This window comes from Chrysochloris asiatica, unplaced genomic scaffold (assembly GCF_000296735.1).
Source record: "Chrysochloris asiatica unplaced genomic scaffold, ChrAsi1.0 scaffold00146, whole genome shotgun sequence".
NCBI classification, from domain to species: Eukaryota; Metazoa; Chordata; class Mammalia; order Afrosoricida; family Chrysochloridae; genus Chrysochloris; species Chrysochloris asiatica.
In genome coordinates, this window is record NW_006408664.1 from 5798457 (window position 1) to 5821144 (window position 22688).

At 37.2% G+C, this 22688-nt stretch overlaps 1 protein-coding gene across 2 annotated transcripts in view; it reads left to right on the top strand.

Moving 5' to 3' along the window:
- SNX14 (sorting nexin 14) overlaps window positions 1-19418 on the top strand; it is a 121688-nt gene extending 102270 nt beyond the window's left edge. For both annotated transcript variants that reach the window (XM_006870644.1, XM_006870645.1), the window contains 8 exons: window positions 2315-2355; window positions 2516-2635; window positions 8019-8142; window positions 8424-8588; window positions 8773-8868; window positions 15010-15101; window positions 18181-18237; window positions 19380-19418. In XM_006870644.1, the coding sequence (XP_006870706.1) occupies window positions 2315-2355; window positions 2516-2635; window positions 8019-8142; window positions 8424-8588; window positions 8773-8868; window positions 15010-15101; window positions 18181-18237; window positions 19380-19418 (734 nt within the window). The remainder of the gene's footprint in view (window positions 1-2314; window positions 2356-2515; window positions 2636-8018; window positions 8143-8423; window positions 8589-8772; window positions 8869-15009; window positions 15102-18180; window positions 18238-19379) is intronic.
- Window positions 19419-22688: the final 3270 nt, after the last annotated feature.

A 22688-nucleotide genomic window follows, 5' to 3' on the forward strand; every position in this document is an offset into this window, starting at 1 on the left:
CTCATTGGCAGTCTTTTCCTCTTTTTCTCTGACCCTCCACTTCACCAAACATGATATCCTTCTTCAGGGACTGGTCCCTCTGATAATATTTCTGAAGTAGGAGAGACGAAATCTGGCCATCCTGGCTTTCAAGGGATATTCTGGCTGTACTTCTTCTAACACAGATTGGTTTGTTACTTTGGCAGTCCATGTTACTTTTAATATTCTCTTCCAGCACCATAACTCAGATGCATCAATTAATTCCTCTACGGTTTTCCTTCTTCACTGTCCAACATTCACATGCATATAAGGTTATTGAACATGCCATGGTTTGGTTCAGACGCGCCTTAGTCCTCAAACTGCCATTTTTGCTCTTGAACACATTAAAGAGGTCTTGTGCAGCAGATTTGCCTGATGCAATATGTTGTTTGATTTCTTGACTGCTGCTTCCATGAGTGTTGATGATTGATCTGAGAAAATGAAGTCTTTGACAACTTCAGTCTTTTCTCCATTTATATGAATATTGTTTATTGGTCCAGTAGTGAAGATTTTTGTTTTCTTTACATTAAAGTGCAACCAATACCAAAAGCCATAGGGCCTTTGATCTTCATCAGTAAGTATTTTAATAGCTTTCAGCAAGCAAGGTTGTATCATCTGCTTATCGCAGGTTATTAATGAGTCTTCCTCCAATCCTGATGCCATACGTTTCTGCATATAACCCAGCTTCTCAGATTATTTGCTCAGCATACAGGTTGAATAAGTATGGTGAAAGAATACAACCCTGACATACGCCTTTCCTAGTTTTAAACCATTCGGTATTACCTTTTTCTGTTTAAACAACTGCCTCTTGGTCTATGTACAGTTTCCTTGTGAGCACAATTAAGTGTTCTGTAGTACCCATTCTCCACAGTTTTGTCCATAGCTTGTCATGATCCACACAGTTGAAGGCCTTTATTACAGACAACCTTCTATTTCAAGACAGATCTTGATATATTCTTTTTGATGATGAATGTGACGCCATTCCTCTTCAGTTTGGCATTCCTGGCATCGTAAACCATGTGATTGTCTGATTCAAAATGGTCAATAGCAGTCCATTTCAGCACACGGATGCCTAGAATATTGATATTTTTGTGTTCCATTTCATTTTTGACAACTTCCAATTTTCCTAGATTCATACTTCATACATTCAATATTGCAATTAATAATGGGTCCTTACAGCTGTTTCTCTTAATTTTGAGTTGTGTTCCATCAGCAAATGAAGGTCCGGAAGGCTTTATTTACTCCATTTGTGCCATCATGTTCAACTCTATCGTGGTGCATTAGTTTGTTGAAAGATTTCAACTTATGTTCCATCAATTTCCAGAGTCTTGTTCTTTGTCAGTGCCTTCAGCACACCTTGGACTTCCTGCTTCAGTACCATTGTCTCTTGATTTTATGCTACCCTATGAAATGGTTGGACACCAATCCTTTCTTTGGTACAGTGACTCTGTGTCTCTTTCTATCATTTTTTAAATTTTTTTCTGCATCATTCAATATTTTGCCTATAGAATCCTTCAATACTAATCAAGGTTTGACTTTTTTCTTCAGTTTTCTCAGCTTGAGAAATGCTGAGTGTGTCCTTCTGTTTAGTTTTCTAACTCCAGGTCTTTGCACATTTCATTATAATATTTGACTTTGTTTGCTCTAGCTCCCCTTTTAAATTGTCTGTTTAGGTCTCTTACCTCCTTGTTTCTTTCATTTGCTTTAGATTCTCTACACTGGAGAACAAATTTCAGAGTTTCTTTTGACATCCATTTTTCTGTTTTCCTTCTTTCTTGCCTTCTTAATGTTAAAAATAATATGATCATAAATCTGTATTTCTAAATACATCTTACATAATTATAAGTACATTTCAATAATCATATCAATTAATTATTACAAATAAGCATTTGGATTTGATGCATATTTCCCAAAATTATACATTCAGTTGTGCCAAATGACACTTAGGAGATTCAGTTAGGTAAACATACTTGCTTGCTTGTTTCCACCGAAGGAGAAGAAATACTATAATGAACCCATCACTCTACTTCAACAATTACCAGCATTTGGTTTGTGCTAGACCTTTTCCTGCCACCCAGATATACTGTAGTACTTTAAAGTCAATTTCAAACAGCATGTCGTTTCATCTAGGAAGAGTTTAGAATACCATCTTTACTGGAGTTTTTGTTGAGTGTGGAATGGTCAGTTGTAAATATTTTGTTTTTTCTTGGCTTTTTAATAGATTATCTGGTATAGTATTCATATTAGAAATTATAGATATACTTTCATGAAATTAATATTTTGCTTCTAATTGCAGGGAAAATTATAAAGTCAGTCCCTGGAAAACTGATGAAAGAGGTGAATAACTGTCATATACTATACTAGTCATAAACATTTATGTATACTTAATGATAAAATAGTCGTAAATATTGAACTATTGATATATTATAATGTATTATTTACTAAAAATTATAATTTTCATTTGGATTCTCATGCGTTGATTTTTGTATCACCACAGAAAGGTCAGCACTTAGAGACTTTCATCATGAATTTCATGAATTCTTGTGAATCTCCAAAAGCTAAGCCAAGTCGACCAGAACTAACCATTCTCAGCCCTACGTCAGAAAATAACAAGAAGGTACTGCTACAGTTGTGTTCAATTAAATTCATACTACTTGAGATTACTTTGTTTTTTAATCATGTTTTATTGTGTTTTTGTTCAGCGTTTACACAGCATGCTTAGGTTCTCCTTTGACAGTTTCCACTCAGATTGCTCAATGACAGTTACATTTCATCAACATTTTCATTCAGTGTTGTTGTTCTAAGATTACTTTCCATGACAAGGAGAGTCCTTTATTAATGAAATAGCTAATGAATGTGGGTTACTACTTATTAATGTTGTTGTTGTGAGGTGCCATCCAGTTGATACTGACTCAAGCGACCTTATGCACAGCAGAACGAAACACTGCCCGATCTTGGCCAACCTCACTATTGTTGCCACGCTTGAGCCCATTGATGCTGCCACTTATAAATTGAGTAGATTTGAACTTGAATTTATGAACTATAGTTGATGAAGTTTTATAAGGAAGGAAAGGGCAGGAGAGGGGTAAGGATTAGAGACTTGAATGTTATTTGAAACCCATGTTCTTTAATATGAAATTTGGGTACAGAGCAAGTATTGTGTCTCCTTATTTGGGCCTTTTGCTTTCCTGTGCTTAATGTATTTACAGATCATTACCATTTGTGTATTTGGGAGTTTTGAAAAAATAATTTTCTTAGGATGTAAATTGCCAACTTCCAGTAAGATGTTAATTGCTGTAATGTAATATTTATTTACAGTATTATCTTTTTAATGATAATTTTTATGGCTTATAAAATATGTAATCCATTTATTAAACAAGTATTTTATTGTGTGTCTACAATTGAGTTCTCTGAACTGGGGATACAAAGATTAATTTTAATGACTTTCAAAATATTTTATTCATCTACTTATTAAACAAACATTTCATTGTGTGCCTACTGTTGAGTACTGTGAACTGGGGAATATAAAGAAGCTCAGTTAGTGTTAACATACTGCAAACATGGGGTGCTGTGGGTGGTCAATGTACAGCCCTCCACAAGAGAACCTGCCGAATTCATATAAATAATAATTTTAACAGTTTTCTTTTCACTTGTAAGTTTATTGTTGTTAAACATAAATGGTTAATTTTATGTACATTGATGTTTTTATTCAACAGCACTCTTCCCCTGTATTTACATGTCTTGTAGTACCTGTTTTACTACATTTATTTCTATTAAACATTAAACTTCTTGGAGAACAGTGACCCATCTTTGTATTCTCTGGTTTTGGCACAGTATCTACCACATGAGCCCTGGTATGGTGTTATAGGATAAGTACTGGAATGCTAACTGCAAGGTCAGCAGTTCAAGCCCCCCAGCTGCTCTCAGAAATCCTATACAGGGTTGCTATGAGTCTCAACTGACTTGATAGCATACAACAACAACAATCTACCACAAAGGAAGTACTTACATACTTTTACTTTTTCAGTCCATCTGTGAATAAATAAATTTTTGTTAAAATTAGGTACTCAGTATACATTTGAGACTTGATTGATAGAATTTGCATACTTAGGAGTACTTAGGGGTGTGATTTCATTTCACTCCATCATGATTAATTTTAATTAGCTTAAAACATTTTTTTCCTACATGGATTAGGACTTTTTGCACTAATAATGTGGGTTAATGCGCTGGACTACACTGTCAGTTTGAACCACAAGGTCAGAGGTCAGCATTTCAAGCTCACCAGCCGCTTCTCAGAAGCCCTATACAGGGTTGCTATGGATCAGAACTGACTCAGCGGCACTTAACAACAAAAATAATGTGGAGTCGTGGTATGGCGCTGTAGGTCAAGCACTAGACTGCTAATCACAAGACTAACAGTTCAAACCTACCGCTGGTTCCTTGGAAGCCCTATAAAGAGTTGTTTTGAGTTTGAACCAATTCGACAGCACTTAACAACAAATAAACTTTAAGCTTCATTTTCACTTTTAATAAGTACCCATTAACTAAATAGTGATGTATAACTTTTAAATAATAATTTCAAATTTTACTACCATTAAGATAATTACCCACCATTTGTCTATCAGTTTGTAATATTGTGGTGGCCTGTGCGTCACTGTGAGACTAGAAACTCTGCCACTGATACTTTAAATACTGGCATTGGCACCCTTGATGAACAGGTTTCAGCGGAGCTTCTAGACTAAGACAGACTAGGAAGAAGGAGAGGCAGACCACTTGAAAGCACTGTCTGATACAGTGCTGGAAGATAAGCTTCCTCAGGTTGGGAGGCATTCAAAATACAAATGGCAAGACCTGCCTCCTCAAAGTACAGTTGACCTTAATGACATGGATGGAGCAAAAATTTTGGGACCTTCATTTGCTGATGAGGCACAACTCAAAATGTAGAGAAACAGCTGCAAACATTCATTAATAGTTGGAATGCGAATTGTATGAAGTATGAATCTTGGAATATTGGAAGTCATAAAAATGAAATGGAATACATAAAGATTGATATTATAGGCATTAATGAGCTGAAAAAGATAGATGTTAATCATTTTGAATTAGATAATCATGATTTACTATGCAAGGAACTACAAATTGAAGAGAAATGGCATTGCGTTCATTGTCAAAAAGAGTATATTTCAAGATATTTCTTGCAGTGCAATGCTGTTTGTGATAGGATGATATCTATAAGGAAGACCAGTTAATACCACTATTATTCAAATGTATGCACTGACCACTAAAGCCAACAATGATGAAATTGAATTCTTCCAACTTCTTCAGTCTGAAATTGATCAAACATGCTATCAAGATGCATTGATAGTTACGAGATATATTGATAATTGGAATATGAAAGTTAGAAACAAAGAGGAGGGATCAGTAGTTTTAAAATATGGCCTTGGTGATAAAAATAATACTAAAGATCACATGATAGAATTTTGCAAGACCAACAGCTTATTCAATGGAAACACCTTTTCCAACATCATAAAAGGTGACTATACACATGTGGACCTCACCAGATGGACTGCACAGGAATCAAATTTTGTATATCTCTGGTAAGAGATGATGGAGAGGATCAGTATCATTAGCCAAAACAATGTCAAGGGCAGGCTGTGGAACAAACCATCAATTGCTCATATGCAAATTCAGTCTGAAGCTGGAGAAAATTAAAGCAAGAACACACACAAGCCAAAGACCTGGAATACATTCTACCTAAATTTAGAGACCTTCTCAAGAAGAGATTTGATACATTAGACACTAATGACTGAAGACCAGGAGAGTTGAGGGATGACATCAAGAACATAATACATGAAAAAAACAAAAGGTCATTAAAAATACATAAAAGAAAGAAAGTAAAAATAGATGTTAGACGAGACCCTGAAATTTGCTCTTGAGCATAGAGAAGCTAAAGCGATTGGAAGAAATAATGAAGTAAAAGAGCTAAACCGAAAATATCAAAGTGCAGCTCAAAAAGACAAAGTATAGTATTACAGTGAAATGTGCAAAGATCTGGAGTTAGGAAACCAAAAGAGAAAAACATAGCATTTCTCAAGTTGAAATGACTCAAGAAAAAAATTCAGTCCAAGCAATATAGAAAGATTCTATGAGCAAAATAATGATGGAGGAAGCATCAAAAGAAGATGGAAGGACCATCAAGGGAAAAGAACACAAGCAGAATGGGAGACTTTATCCAGAGAAGCAGCGACACCAGAAATGGGGACATGGAGACAGGGAGCAGCTGAAGACTCTAGATTCATGGGAAGAGAGGGGCTGACAGCTGGTGGCCAGGAGGCAGACTTGCAGAATGTGTTCTTTGGTAGTGTAAATTATTATATATGCCTGAGCGTTTAAAAAAAAAAAAAAAAGGAACTAAAATGAGTATAGAGAAATACTGTTAACTGATGTTATATGGAGGGTATTATAATCATTGTAGTGAAACAAGGTGTATGATTTGTTGAAAGTAAAACTGATGATCTGCCCTGTAAACTTTTACTCAATTCACAATAAAAACTTAAAAAAAAAAAAAAAAAAAAGATGGAAGGAATACACATAGTCATTATACCTTGTCAAGAGGTAGTATATGATCAAGAGCCAACAGTATTGAAAGAAGAAATCCAGGCTGCACTGAAGGCATTGATGGAATACCAGGAATTGATAGACTACCAACTAAAATATTTCAGCAAACAGTGCTGGAGGTTCTCACTTTTCTTTGCCAAGAAATTTGGAAGACAGCTACCCAGCCAACAGATTGGAAGAGATCCATGTTTGTACCTATTTCAGAGAAAGGTAATCCAGCAGAATGTAGAAATCATCTAACAGTATCATTAATATCACATACAAGTTCAGTTTGACTGAAGATAATCCAAAGATGGTTGCAGCAGTACATGGTGAGCTCCCAGAAGTTCAACCTGGATTCAAAAGAGGGCTATGAAGTAGGGAGGAAGAGTCATTAACAACTTGCAATATGCAGATGACACACCTTTGCTTCTGAGAGAATTTAGAATACTTACTGATGAAGCATTGCACCTCAACATAAAGAAAACAAAAATCCTTACAACTGGACCAATAAATAACATGATAAACAGAGAACAGATTGAAATTGTCAAAGATTTCATTTTGTTGGATTCACAATCAATACTCCGAAAGCAGCAATCAAGAAATTGAATGACATAAAGCATTTGGCAAATAAGCTGCAAAAGATCTCTTTAAAGTGTTAAAGAGCAAAGATGTCACTTTGAGGACTAAAATGCCCCTGACCAAAATTATGACATATTCAGTAGCCTCATATGCATGTAAAAGTTGGGCAGTGAATAAAGAAGACTGGAAAAGAATCAACGGTGAAGAAAAATACTGAAAGAACCACATAAACTGCCAGTACAGCCAGAATGTTTTATAGAGGTGAGGGAGCCAAGACGTGTCTCTCGTTCTTTGTACATGTTATCAAGAGGAGTAAGTCCCTGGAAAAGGACATTATACTTGATAAAGTGAAGGGTCAGCAAAAATGTGGATGATCCCCAGTGAGATGGATTGGCACAGAAGCACCAACAGTGGGCCTAAATATAACAAGTGTAAGGGTGTTTCAGGACTGGGAAGTGGTTTGTTCTGTTGTGCACAGGGTCACTATGTATCAGAACCAACTCAACAGCCCCTAACAATAACAGCAATAAGATACTTTCACATACGTGTTTTGGTGTTCAAATAAAACTGGAGAGTTCCTTTATGGATCATGTCTTGTGTAAAGTGTGTCTTATGTGTCTTGTGTAAAATGAATGCATGCTTTTAAGTACTATTCTGAGAGAATATGTATTTTTTGTATAATTTTTGAAGCAGATCTTAACCTACCTGTTATTCTGTTTAGGTTAGACAAGGTTTAAATTGCTTTTTTTTCACAGTCGCTTTCGTGGTTCTCACCAGTAGGTGTAATAAAGTATGTCTCATTATTATTTCAACTTTTACTTTAGCTTTTCAATGACCTGTTCAAAAATAATGCAAACCGAGCTGAGACTACAGAGAGAAAGCAAAATCAGAATTATTTTATGGAAATGATGACTGTAGAAGGAGTCTATGATTACCTGATGTATGTAGGTAAGATCTACGTGTTTTCAGTTAAAACCCATTTTTCAGTCTTCTGTTGTATTTCTTCTGTAATGCAAATTGATGCTCTTGAGTATTGCCCCTTCAAAACCATTTTTCCTTAATTGAAGGTACTTCTTTTATAAGAATTTAATACAGTTGGTCTTAAGTATATTAACATTACTGGTGTTTACAAATAAAATACTGGCCATTGTCATTTGTGGGACTGTTTTTGTATTGGGAAATGTTAAACATTATCTTAAAAATGAGCTATTTCTTGTAATACTTCTCAGGACGAGTGGTTTTCCAAGTTCCTGACTGGCTTCATCATTTCCTAATGGGAACTCGAATCCTCTTCAAAAACACCCTGGAAATGTACACTGACTACTTTCTTCAGTGTAAACTAGAACAGTTATTTCAGGAACACCGTTTGGTCTCACTTATAACACTTCTCAGAGGTTTGTATTTTCTCATGTGTTTGATTCATGTTATAAGCACTTTTAATTATCTTAACTGGATCTAAAAGTCTAAAAAGTCTTCTCCTCACTCCCTTTGGTTTATTAGTATTTCTATTATGAGGAACTACTTTGTGTATAAATAGTTGAAAATTTCAGCAGATATTTCCTTTTGTCTCGTTTTTAGATGCTGTATTCTGTGAAAATACTCAACCTCGCTCTCTCCAAGACAAGCAAAAACAAGCAAAGCAGAGTTTTGAAGAAATGATGAATTACATTCCAGGTGTAATATTCATGAAGTAACTTACGTTTATATAATATAACACTCCTTTGAGGTCACAGTGTAAATTAATCACTGAAGCTAGTTTTTATTCTAAGTTTTCATTTTTAAAATAGTCATAAGGATCATTTCACTCTTAAGTGAAATAATACTTTTTTTTTTATGATACTAGCACTAAGAATTGCAAGACAAGGTGTTTTTCCATACATGCTAGCCAGAGTGTTTGAACAGTAACTTAAAGTCAGACTGATCAAAGTGTGAGGCGTCTCTGGGGCACTTGTAATCCTGCTGCCCATTATACCATAAGGAGAGCTGCACTACTGGTGTAGAACTGAAAGATCAGACTTCATTATTCCTTCCAAATGACTGCTCTTTCCCTGTGCCAGGTATTCTGTAGAGCTCAAGGGACATAAAAATGTACTGAGTATCCCAGTCTAGCAGGGAAGACAGGTAGGCAGACAAAATTTACACATAATACTAGGGCATGTTTAAGCTTTACAGGTATCACAGAGGAGAAATACTGGTCCTTCTCTTGTAAAGGAAGTAGACTTGGGATGTTACGTGAAAAATGTCCTGTTGGTTCAATGACTAAGCATTGCTGCTAACTGATAGGTCAGTGATTCAAACTGAATAAGTGGCTCCACGAGAGAAGAGATTTGATGATCTGTCCTCATAAAAAAACCCACCCTAAGAAATCCATGGGACAATTCAACTCTGTCAGACAGGTTCATTATAAGTCGGACTGACTGAGTGGCACATAACAATAGCAACCTCTTACTGAACTAGAAACTACAAGGAAAAATGTCAAGGCATCAAAGCAGAGGATTTTGAGTTTAGTGTGAAGTGGCTATAAATTAGGAGCGCCCATGAATTATGAGGAAATGTCTAGTAAGCAATTAGATCTCAAAGTTTGAGTCTTAGAGGAAAGGTGGTACAGGATAGAGATGATGAAATCATGTGCAACTGGATAATCATGCCCAGAAACAAGGTATGCAGTGATAAGAGAAGATGGCTTAAGAGAGAACGCCAGACAGAAAATTCTTTTGATTTTTCTTTTTTAACATTCTATTATGAATTGGGTGAAGGTTTACAGAGCAGATTATGGGTCTTACTTACATTCAGCAGTTCATATACATTTCCTTTCGTCTCATTGTTTACAATACCCTCAGTGTAACATCGTTTATCCCACTTCCTCCCTGGTTCCTAACCCTTCTGGACCTTGTCCTTGGGTAAATGCTGCCTTTTGGTCTCACTTGGTTGATTATTCTAAGGTGTGCAGACCTCACTAGTGTTATCGTTCCCCTTATAAACAAACATGCCTGTTGTTTGGCAGAAAATTGACCCACAGGTATGTTTGGTTAGAGACCTGAAGGGTGACTAAGAGTCATAGTCTCGAGAGTACCACCAGTAAACTTAGTCTCTCATAATTTTGAGTTTTGTTCCACATTTTCTCTCTCTATCCAAGACTGCTTAATGCAGTCCCTTGAGGACTGATAATGGTAGTCAGGCATCATGTAGTTCTGATCTCAGGATTATAGAGACTTATGTTTGCATGGTATTTCAGTCCACTGAACTAAATGTTTCCATGTTCCTTCTTCAATTTTACTCACTCTTCTTACTTCAGACAGGGATATAACAGTAACTGCACCTTAGATGGCCACCCATAAGCTTCTAAGACCCCAGTCACTTATCACAAATTAGGATGTAGAGCATTGTCTCTATGGACTATGTGATGCCAGTTGACATTGGTGTCCACTGAAACTATGTACCTAGAATTTTTTAACATTTAAGAATTAGCCACAGATTCATCCATTGAAGACAGTAGTCTGTGTGAAGGTAATTATTGTTAAATCCCTGGTTTGAAAGTAAAAGTGAACATAAGCTATTTTTTAGTAATTTTTCTATATATAAAGTCAAATATTTTTAGCTGTTTTGTAACATATATGGTATTTCAACAGTCTCAATCGTAATAGTAAGGGACCACACAGAAAACAAGTGAATTGTAGTAATGCATTATATTTCTGAGGCATTCACAGCTTTGTGTTTCAATCACAACGACTATAAGATTTCTGTTTAGGAAGGAGTAACTTAGCTAGCTAGTGGTGTTCTGGCGTGGTGCTGTAGGTTAAGCACTGGACTGCTAACCACCAACTGCTCCTCAGAAATCCTAGATAGGATTGCCGTGAGTCTGAACTGACTCAGCAGCACACAGCAACTTAGCTAGTAGGAGCCTTGGTAGTACAGTGGTTAATTGCTAACCAAAAGATTGGTAGTTTAAACCTAGTGGTCACTACCAACATAAAAGATGTGGCAATCGGTATCTATAAAGATCCTTGTTGTTGTTAGGTGCTAGCAGGTTGGTTCCAGTTACAGTAATCCAAGGCACAGCAGAAAGGAGCTCTGGTTACAAATCGGTCTGTGAACCTCAAGATCGGCAGTTCGAAACTACCAGCTGTTCCACGGGAGAAAGATAAGGCTTTCTGCTCCCGTGAAGATTTACAGCCTCGGAAACCCTGTACAGGGTCGCTATGAGTCGGAACCGGCTCCACGGCACACAGCAACCAGCAGCAGTAGGCACAGCAGAACAAAACACCACTCGGTCTTGGCCATCCTCCCAGTCGTCGTTAGGTTTGAACCCTTTGTTGCAGCCACTGTGTCAATCCATCTTATTGGGGATCTTCCGCTGTTTCACTGACCCTCTACTTTATCAAGCATGATGTCCTTTCAGGAACTGGTCCCTCCTGATAACGTGTCCAAAGTACACGGGCAGTCTCACCATCCTCAATTCTGAGAAGCGTTCTGGTTGTACTTCTGAAACAGATTTGTTTGTTCTTCTGACATGGTACTTTCACTATTCTTCTCCAACACCATAATTTAAAGGCATCAATTCTTCCACAGTCTTCCTTACTCATTGTCGCGCTTTCACACGCACATGAGGCTATTGAAACACCTTGATTTGGGTCAGGTGCCCCTTAGTCCTCAAAGTGACATCTTGGCTCTTTAATATTTTAAGGATATCTTCTTGCACAGCAGATTTGCATAATGCCATATGCCATTTGATTTCTTGACTGCTGATTTCATGAGCATCAATTGTGGATCCAAGTAAAATCCCTGACAACTTCCATCTATTCTTCTGGTATTCTCTGCTATCCTAGTTATCTATGGTAGCTATAGCAGAAATACCACAAGTGGATGGCTTTAACAAACAGTATTCTCTTACAGTTTAGGAGGTTAGAATTCAGAACTGAGAGCACTGGCTCTGGAGAAAGGTCCTTGTCTCCTTTCAGCACCTGTAGTTCTCCCATTCCTTGAATAGCTCCATGTGTCTTGGCATCAGTCTTTCCCTGAATCTGGGAGTCCTGGTGTGATGTTGTAGATCAGCACTCAACTGCTAACCACTGTGTCTTCTTGAGCTTCCCTTTGAAGTTTTCTGTTTGACCTTTTTACTTCATCATTTCTTCCAGTCACTTTAGCTACTCTACTCTTAAGAGCATGTTTCTATTCTGGCATCCATTTTGGTGTTTGGGGACTTGTTTTAATTTTTTTTAACTGTAGCCTGAACTTGCATATGAAATTGGTGGTTTATTCCACATTTGTTGCCTATTTGATTCTTGTGTATTCCATTTGGTGAGGTCCTCATTTTAGTTGCCACTTTGTTGTTAAGTTGTTAAGTGCCATCGAGTCGATTTCGACCCATAATGACCCTGTATAGGGTTTCCAAGGAGCAGCTGGTGAGCTTGAACTGCTGACCTTGCAGTTCAAATGGCTGTGCAGACTGGCTCATTAACCCACAGTGCCACACCAGGACTCCTACATAAGTTGCCACTTATGTAGTTGTAAAAAGGTATTTGCAGTAAAGAAGTTGCGTGTCTTGTAAAATTCTGTTATATGATCTTCAGGATCATTTCTATCACCAAGGCCATATTTTCCAAGTACCATTCCCTACTCTTTGTTTCTGACTTTTGCATTTTAATCACCAGTAATTACCAATGCATCTTGCTTGCATGTTTGATCAAGTTCACACTGAAGAAGCCGATAGAATTCTTTAGTTTCTTCAACACTGGTAAACTTAGTTATAATTAACTGGTCTTCCTTGTAAGCATATGGATATTATCCTACCAAGGGCAGCATTGTATTTCAAGATAGTTTTGAAATGTTCTTTTTTACCATGAATGCAACACTTTGAAAAACCCTATGGAGCAGTTCTACTTTGTCTTACAGGAGTAGTCACTGTGAGTCAGAATGACTGGACAGCAATAAGTTTCGTTTGGTAATTTAGATAGTGAGTATGCCTCAGATTCCTTTCTCTTGTCTTCTGTTCTTTATCTCTTGGTTAATGATGCCACAAGGCTGTGAAAGGATCACTTAGATTTGTCCATTATGCTTTATGCTATTGGGAAATTCTGTTGTAGTTTGGAGTATTTCAGGAGTCACAAAGGCAGCATATCTTGGAAACGGAATTTGGCTTTTGCATATTAGTATTAGACTTATAGTACTAAACATAAAGTACAAATTTTCCATGTGAAACCTTAAGAGTTTGGTTACAGTTGGGGGAAAATGACAAATTTTTGAATACCTTGTTTACTTCACTATTTTTTTGCTTGGTAGTAAATGATGAAGAGAAATTTTAATAAGGACTAACCCTTTTTGGTAACAAGAATGATATATGACACCTATGCAGTCAAAAATTAATATGAACTGTAAATGTATATATTAGTGTGTTTTTGGTGGAAGTCGACACAGATTAGATTCCCATTCAGCAATTCATATACAGATAGTTCTGTGGCGTTGGTTACAATCACAGTAATGTGTCAGCATTCTTACCTTTTCTACCCTGCTTGCCCCATTTCCATCTATCCAGTTTCCATGCTCCTTTTTATTTAAGTGTACATAACACATATATTGAAGTCCTGGTGTGATGCTTTGAGATAAAGCACTGGACTGCAAGGTCAGTATGAAACATAGGGTCAACAGTTCAAACTCACCAGCTGCTCCTTGGAAACCCTATATAGGGTTGCTATAAATTGGAACCAACTTGATGGCACTTAACAACAACAACAGCAACATGTATATATATTACCAATAAACCTCTCAACTCCAAAATTGGTGCATGAGGATCTTTGCTTTTGTGTAAATGTTGATCGCTTAGTCTCATATAGTTGTTTGTAGAAAGGAGCACGTTTTCATGGATATTACTGTTTAATTTGTAGGATAATCTATTACTTGGACTCCTGGTGTGGTACTGTAGGATAAGCACTGGGCTGTAAACCACAGGGTCAGCAGTTCAAACCCACCATTTGGAAACTCAATACAGTGTCGCTGTGAGTCAGAACTGACTCAGTGGCACTTAACAACAACAATCTTATTATTTGGCTGACTGGTGACTTCTAGAAGTGACATCAGTTCCAGGTTAAAAGGGTGTCAGAGGGCATTAGATTCAGGGGTTCTTCTAGTCTCTGTCAGTCCAGTAAGAATCTCAACTCTTTGGACTGTAAATTAGTATTTAAACCCTTGTAGCATTTCTCAAGATTATTCTTCAGTAATATGGTTAACAGTGATTGCGCAGAAAGTATAGAAATACATTTTAAAAGTGGTCCCATTTATTGAAGTAAAACTAGATTGAAAAATTACATCAGCTTCTTTGCTTTTTTAATATTAAAATATTCAAATACCATGTAAATATATAGAATAAAAAGTAGAAGCCGTCTACACCCAAATACACAGAAGTGGCCACATGTTCCAGTTTCATGTGAATCTTTGCAGGCATATCTGTATGTACGTTTGGATCTGTACAAATGTACATTCTTCATTTCAGGGTTTTGTTTTACCTTATTAGAATAATAAAATATGTATTACTTTCTAACTACCTTTGTATCACTTAGTAATATATATATTTTTTATTACAGCATTTTCTCAGAATTTGTGGTATGCGATGTTCATTAAGACTCTCCGATGCTGTTGTTTCTCACTTTGAATATAGAATTCTTTTTTTCAAGAGCATCTTCTAGGAACACTGATTTAAGACTTGCTGATTTATAGTTTTTGCAAAATATCTGGGAAATGGTGGGGATTTTGCTTTATTATCCACTTAATGATGATTCATCTTACAATATAAATTTGTTTTACATGTGACATTTTTTTTAGATCTGATAGTCAAGTGTATTGGTAAAGAAGCCAAGTATGAAAGCATCCGACTTCTATTTGATGGCTTACAGCAGCCAGTACTCAACAAGCAGGTAAAATTCATCTAAGTCAGTAACTTAGTATTGACTAGATTGTGTGACTTAACATAGTAGGGTGTCCGGTATATTATTATTACTAAATAAGCATAGTGTAACTCAAACATTCTGATAGAAATGTGTTTTATATGTTACTCTTTTTACTATGTGACATGAATTATTTTGATTTAAAATAAATATTAAAGTGTGAGTCAAAAATTATCTGCATTCTGACTGTAAAATTTATTTTAACCAACTTTTAGTAGAGACAAATACATCATTTTTTGACACTTTGTCCATCTGTCAACAAGCGTTCATATTCCCTTATTAAAAAAATGTTTTAGACTAGGCTGAGAGCTACAAATGCACTACTGTCTTCACTTCTTCATCTGAGGTGAATTATTATCTTCAAAGGGGTGCTTTTAGGGGACCAAATATGTGAAAATCAGATGGAGCAAGATCAGGACTATATCTTTAATGCCTCAAAATGAAGTTTTTGGAGAATGTCAAAGTGTGGGCGGAGGTATGCACACTTGCACTGTCATGCAAGATTACAAGGCCCTTGGAATCTTGCAGTCCTCAGCATTTCATCTGAAGTTTAGTCTTCAGCTCTTCAGTGACCATCTCACTGTAATGAGCACTGTTGATTGTTGGACATTTTTCCTGATAATGTTCCAATACTGGCACTTGAGGATCCCAGAAAACTGTAAGCATCCATTTTCCAGCTGATTGACTTTGGAACTTTTTCTTAGTCAGTGACTGAGGATGTTTCCAATCCATACTCAGCTGTTTACGCTTAGATTCATAGTGATGAATTCATGTTTCATCACCAGTAGTGTTTTGTTTTTTTTAAAAATAAACTTTAACCTTCCTTTGCATATTAGTCCAAATTTTGTTGGCAGATGTCCAAATGTGTCTGGTTTTGGTCTTCTGTGAGTTTTTTCTGTACCCATCTTGCACAAACTTTTGAAACCCAAGTCTAGGATTATTTCCTAGCCAGAATCATGGCTGGTTTGCAAATGATTTGCCACTTAATCTACTGTCACTCATCTATTCGACAGAAGCATTTCAAATGCATGCTCGAGTTTGTCATCAGTGGTGGATGTGGGCGGATGACAATATATCAGAGTGTGGATATTTTTTGACTCTTTCTTGTATATCTACTCCTCATTTAAGAACTTTATCACTATGGGACATTTTGCATTGGCAACAAGTTAAAAATCTATCCAGAGGCTAATGTCAGTGCCCAGAGGCGAGGGCAGGAGGTAATGCATAAGGGAGTCCAACTTTGCTCCCCCAAGTGACAAAGCAGAAGGATCCAGGGCAGTGTGAGTGGGTGCTGAGGGCGGCACCATTTGGAGAGGTGGGTCATTGTGCCTTCAGCGGAACAAGTGAGTGCTCTGAACCAGACAGGCTAAGGACCCCTGGCAGAGTTCTCAGCAACTGCACAGTGGACGCAGTCTCGATTTGCTAGAGCAACAACTGCAGTAAGTTGGGATTCTCAGTTGGGGTCCAGAGCAGTTCCGTGGGCTGAAGCTCAGCATGGAGGAGCACAGTGGGGTAGGTCCAACCATGCAGGAGGAGGACAAGGTGGGCCTGGGGTGCAAGAGCCCAGGCTGGAAGTGGTGTGGGGCTTCTGATGTAGCTGCCTAGAGGTGAGGTGCCTGCTGACTGTAGACAGTTTAATCAGAGGGGTAAACTGGAGTGTAGGAGAAGGGGCTGGGGTCCCAGTGTTGGGGAGACCCACACCAGGGTGCAGGAAATGGAAGAGGGGTGACCATGCTGGCTGTTGTAGCAGCCATAGCAACTTTTTAAATTTGGAGAGGGCTTTTAGTAGCATGGAGAGGCACTCAAAAGCTCTAGAGAACAGAGTATTGGGGAGCAGTAGGCACCTTAACCACGAGGCAATAGTCCCGGGAGTTGCCTCTGCACTGGGAGAGACTAGAGCTTGAGAGGACCAGCCTTGTGAGACCTTAGTGGCCTGAGAGGGACAGGTGGTTTGGGTTGCCCAGGAAACATACCTGGAGGGGAAGAGGCCCCAGAAGGACAGACAAGGAAATGGTTACTGGAAGAAGAGCCCAGGATGTAGGAGTTGGGGTAGGGTGGAAACTGCTGCTTGAAGCAGACTAGCTATGGCCTATCTGCCACTTCCACCTGGGCATCATCAAAGTCATGTCTGCAGGGAGAATGTTCTCGTATATTCACACAACAATTTGTCATTGGAACCTAACCATGTCGATAAGTGAGGAGTTGCTGTATACTCCTCATGTAGAAAATTTGAAATATACAATTAATGAAAAAAAGTAGAGGTGGATGAAAATCAGTAATTTTATCATTCAGGTAACATAGAATAACCACAGTTATCATTTTAATATTTATGGTGGTGGTGGTTATGTGCCGTGGAGTCGGTTTGGACTCATAGCGACTGTGTGCAGGGTTTCCAAGGCTATTAGTCTTTACAGGAGCAGAAAGCCTCTATCTTTCTCCCATGGAACACCTGGTAGTTTCAAACTGCTGACCCTGAGGTTAGCAGCCCAATTTGTAATATTCTAATGAAGGAACTGTGGTAATATAGTGGGTCAGTAGTTCCAATCTACCAGTCGCTCCTAGGGAGAGAGATGAGAGTTTCTGTGCCCATAAGGATTCCCAGCCTCAGAAAACCGATACAAGGAATTGTCTCAGTTGTTGGAACTGACCCAGTGACACACAGCCACCACCACCGTGTATTGAGATCTTAAGAAATATAGTTTTGCATTCTGCTTTTTTTTTAAATATATTTTTTATAAAAATATTTAGCATGTAATGAGTTATGAGGCATAATAATAGAATTCTACATGACTCCACAGTACTTAACAACAGCAACAACAACATGTGAACACATGGGTAGCTCTCACCCATATTAAGAAGCAGAGCATTTTCTACTTAATATGAAGTAGAAGTGAAGCTGCTTTGGTATTTATTTTATAGTCTGCTGTGAATTCTATTCTCTGCCTTTCCATTTAGATGTACCTACTATTCTGAATTTTTTCTTAATCATATTTCGTTATTTTGTCTAATGCCTTAAAACTTTTTTTTCTTTTTTTGGGGGATTCTTTAGCTGACTTACGTATTATTGGACATTGTGATACAGGAACTGTTTCCGGAGCTCAGTAAGGTAACTGAAAGACAGTAATTTTATCCTTTATTGTTTTAATGGTATGTTGCTACTTATTTTAATTAGGAACACAAAAATTAAGGAAACGCTATGACTGTGATCCTTTTAAAAATGAACAACCTAAGTAAACAGCTCTTTGTAGTTTCTTTATTCAGCCTGTCTACACACGTGCTGGGGATGGGGCAAGAGATGACTAATTTCTTCAGTGACCTCATCCCTTCCTAACAAGTAGATAGAGACACTACATGTGTGACAGTCTCTCCAGAGGAAGAGGAAGTCCTAGCAGTAGAGTGGACCAAACTCTTCAGGCTATCCTGTTAAGTCAGAGACTGAGTATCTTTTTAAGCTGTGGACTTTATATGAACACAGGGCACAAATGAATCTGTGTGAGAAAATAGTAGCATTATGTTTAATCTTCCAGATTCCACAATTTAAATAAAGGCTTAAGCCACTCATTTTTACTGTTTTTATTATTATTCTCATACTTGTTGCCTATAAATTACCAACTTTCAAGTTACAGTAATTTTTGTTGTTGTGAAGTGCTGTTGAGTTGGTTCCGACTCATAATGACCCTGTATTAAGTTTACAAAGAGCAGCTGGTGGGTTTGAACTGCCAACCTTGTGGGTCACAGTACAGTGTTGATCCTACAGAGTGCCCCACTATATATTAAAACAGAATAGAAGTTACTTTTTATTTTCAATCTACATAGGAATTAATACCAGGAAACCTCTAGCTCCCCCAGAGATTTTATAAGACTGGTCACTAAACCTTGTCGTTTACTCATCTTTTAAAATATAGATATTATCTGCTGCATATGTCAGCTAATTTCTTTGGGCATACAATATATATGTCTCAGGTTAGAATCTTAATATCCTAGAGCTGCTAGAAAGGCGCTCAGGTGGTGTAGTGGGTTACATGTTGTGCTGCTAACCACAGGTCAGCAGTTTGTCTACCAGTGTCTCTGCTGGGAAAAAAGAAAAAAAAGAGGAGCTTTTTGTTCCCATAAAGACAAAACGTACAGGGTCTTTATGAGTCAAAAACAACTCAGTTGCACACAACCACCACTACCAGAGCTATTAGACAATTCACAAATGAACCATATATTATTATTTTCTCTTACATGCATTTCTTTTCACTTTAGGTACAAAAGGAAGCTACCTCTGTGGCGTCTTGGATGTGAACATTTGAATTTGAGATAGAATAACCAGTCGGAATTCCTGCTGTGCTAATGTAGTAGATATTTACCTTTTCTCCTTCTACTTTTGTATATTCTTGTACATATCATGTAATTCAGTGTCTGAAAGTCTGAAATTTTGATTTTTTGTTTTGTTTTGTTTTAATAAAGACTAACAAGCATAACAATGATTAAATGTGATTGGGTTTCATAGTCTTTCATTTCATACTTGTCCATCCTTCCATTAGAGCAAAATCACTTGTTGACATTTTAAAAAGAGAGAATTCTTAATCCTCTTAGGTCAAACAGATAAGATTGGTAACTTTTATATTGTTATCACTTTGAAAATAATTATGGTTATTTGGAGAAACATGAATAAGACCTAATTTGCTTTCTTATTTATAAATAATATATTTTAGTAGACTTTTCTTTTGTTCATTTTAAAAATATAATTATGCGTCTATAGATAACTAAAATATTCTTTATGAGTTTTTCTTAATAAACAGAGGATTTCTCTTTACTCTTGCTGGGTAACTTACAGATTCTAGCCCTGTTGAGTATAAAAATGTAATACTTTGTGATTGTGCAATTATTGTTAAGTTTCATCGAACATGTCTTAACTATATTCCAAAAGCTTATATAAGCGATTTAGATAAGTAGATCTTTAGATTATGTTTGTTATCTGTCTAAAGAAAAAAAATGAAATTAATTGTGTTCCCTGGGAAAGTTCATTTAAAATATTTTTGAAGATTCACTGAGCATTTTGCTTGGAATTCCTTGTCATACTGTGCTTTTTTTCCTTGACACAAATTTTTTTTTTCAGGATTGAGAATTTTGTCTTTAGTTATTGTTTCAAAATACATTTATAATCAACTATATTTTAGGCACTAATTGGATACTGTGGGAATTATAAATATACTTTAGAAAACGAATGTATTTAAATGATGTTATTAATTTTTTCCTCTAAGGTTTTGTAAAATGGTCATTAAGATGTCACAAAATTTTGAAAAGTCATACCAATAGTATTATTCTACTTTTAAATCCTCAAAACTTCTAGAATGTGTATGAGCTTCTGTGAATCAAAGCTTAATACCAAGCAGTAAACATTTCCTAATTTTTCCGAGACAAGTAGAAAATTAATCAGACTAACTACATTTTAATCAAGAGAATTGTCAACACTGGTGACTGGGAGTGAAAAAAGTCTTTTACAATCCTTTTTATACTGTCCACACCCACTCTCCTTTGTTTCTGTTATTGTTAAGTGCCATGGAGTTAGTTTAGACTCACAGGGAGCAACCCTGTATAGTGTTTCCAAGGAGTAGCTAGTGTGACAATAGTGACGAGAATATGAATTCTAACTCCATCACTCTTTCTGGTCTCAGTAGCTTGGTGCTGTAGGATAAGCACTGGCAGTTCAAACCCATTAGCTGGTCATTAGAAGCCCTTAAACAGGGTCTCTGTGAGGTGGAACCAACTCCATGGCAATCCTTTAAGGTGGTGTAATTTAGACAAGAAAAATGTTACTATGGATGAGCTCTATTTAAAGAAAAGTTGAAATCTAAAAGTTCATATATTGAAAATTGATTTTTCACACAGAGAAAAGAATTAAAGTTCATTGTTTAGTATTTGCCCAGGCATGTTATATATTTTGTCACATTTAATCATCACAATAATTGTGATGTGATATCATTCTTATTGTTAAGTGCCATCGAGTCCATTCCAACTCATAAAGAACCCTAAGAGTTTCCAATGGATTTGAGCCGCTGACCTTGTAGCACTAGACTGTTGAGACCAGAAAGAGTGTTGCATTTAGAATAGGTAGGTTCCTATTCATAGCGACCTTGTATAGGGTTTCTGAGGAGCAGCTGGTGAGTTTGAATCACTGATTTTGCAGTTCCAACCGACCTTGCGGTCCAGTGCATTACCCCACAGTGCCATACCAGGACTTCTCTGGATCTCTATAAAAAGCACGTTCCCCTGATTCAATTCAAATATTTGACTTTGAACATTCCTTTTTTCATTCATTTATTGTTTCATGTTCCCTAGTGCGTGCTTTTCCTGGAGCTCTCTTTTGAAAAGTTCTTCCACAAACTGAACTGTCAATATTTCTGGTTGGGAGGATAAAATAAGATTAAACAGATAGGAAGACACGTTGAGATTTGCAAGGGACATTATAAGCCTAACTATAGTAGGAGTCCTGGTGTGGTGCTGTGGGTTAATGCTCCAGACTGCAAAGCCATTTGAACTGCAAGATCAGTGGTTCAAGCTCACCAGCTGTTCCTTGGAAACCCTATACAGTGTTGTTATGGATCAGAACCGACTTGATGGCATTTAACAATAATAATTGTGTTATAGCTATCAGAAAATATTGAAGAATGGTTGAATTTCAAGCACTTTATCAGTTATTGACATACTAAGATGTATTAGCTTTTACACTCAAGTAGAAGCAGAAGTTTATTTTGCTCATTGTTCTTAGTAAAACATATAATGATATGTAATCAAGGTGTGATTCTATCTATAGTCAGTGCCTGTGTCATTTTCAGTTACCAGCCCAATGCCTAACCATTCTCTCACCAGGGCTATAAAATAGATTCCATTTTACCAACACAAAAGTAATAGTAATTATAATACTTGGTTTGCAAATATGTTGGACACAGAAGCTGTTCCATGCCTCAGGGCTGCTGCAACTGAGTGCCTTGGGTGCGCCCTGCACAAGGGATCCAGCCATAGTGCCAGTGGTAGCTGAGATCCTAATTGAATAATAAGCAGGCCGGGCAGCCAACAAACATATAACAAATGTTCATGATCACTAGCCATTGTTGTTGTTGTGAAGTGCCATCGAGTTGGTTCCGACTCATAGCGACCCTATGTAGGGTTTCCGAGGAGCAGCTGGTGAGCTTGAACTGCCGACCTTGCAGTTCAAACAACTTTGCAGTCTGGCTCATTAACCCACAGCGCCACACTCGCACTCCATTAGAGAGAAGCAAATCAAAACAACAATGAAATGTCTGTCATCTCACACCAACAATAACAGCAAAAATCAAAAAAGTAGAGGACAATAAATGCTGGCGGGGATATGGAGAGACTGGGACACTCCTGCATTGCTGGTGGGACTGCAAAATGGTCCAACCTCTCTGGAAAGCAACATGACACTTCCTCAAAAGGTTGGGAAGAGAATACCTTATGATCCAGCAATTTCTCTACTTGGTATTTTACCCACAAGAAATATGAGTCATAACCCAAGTAGATATATGCACACCAATGTTCATAGCAGCA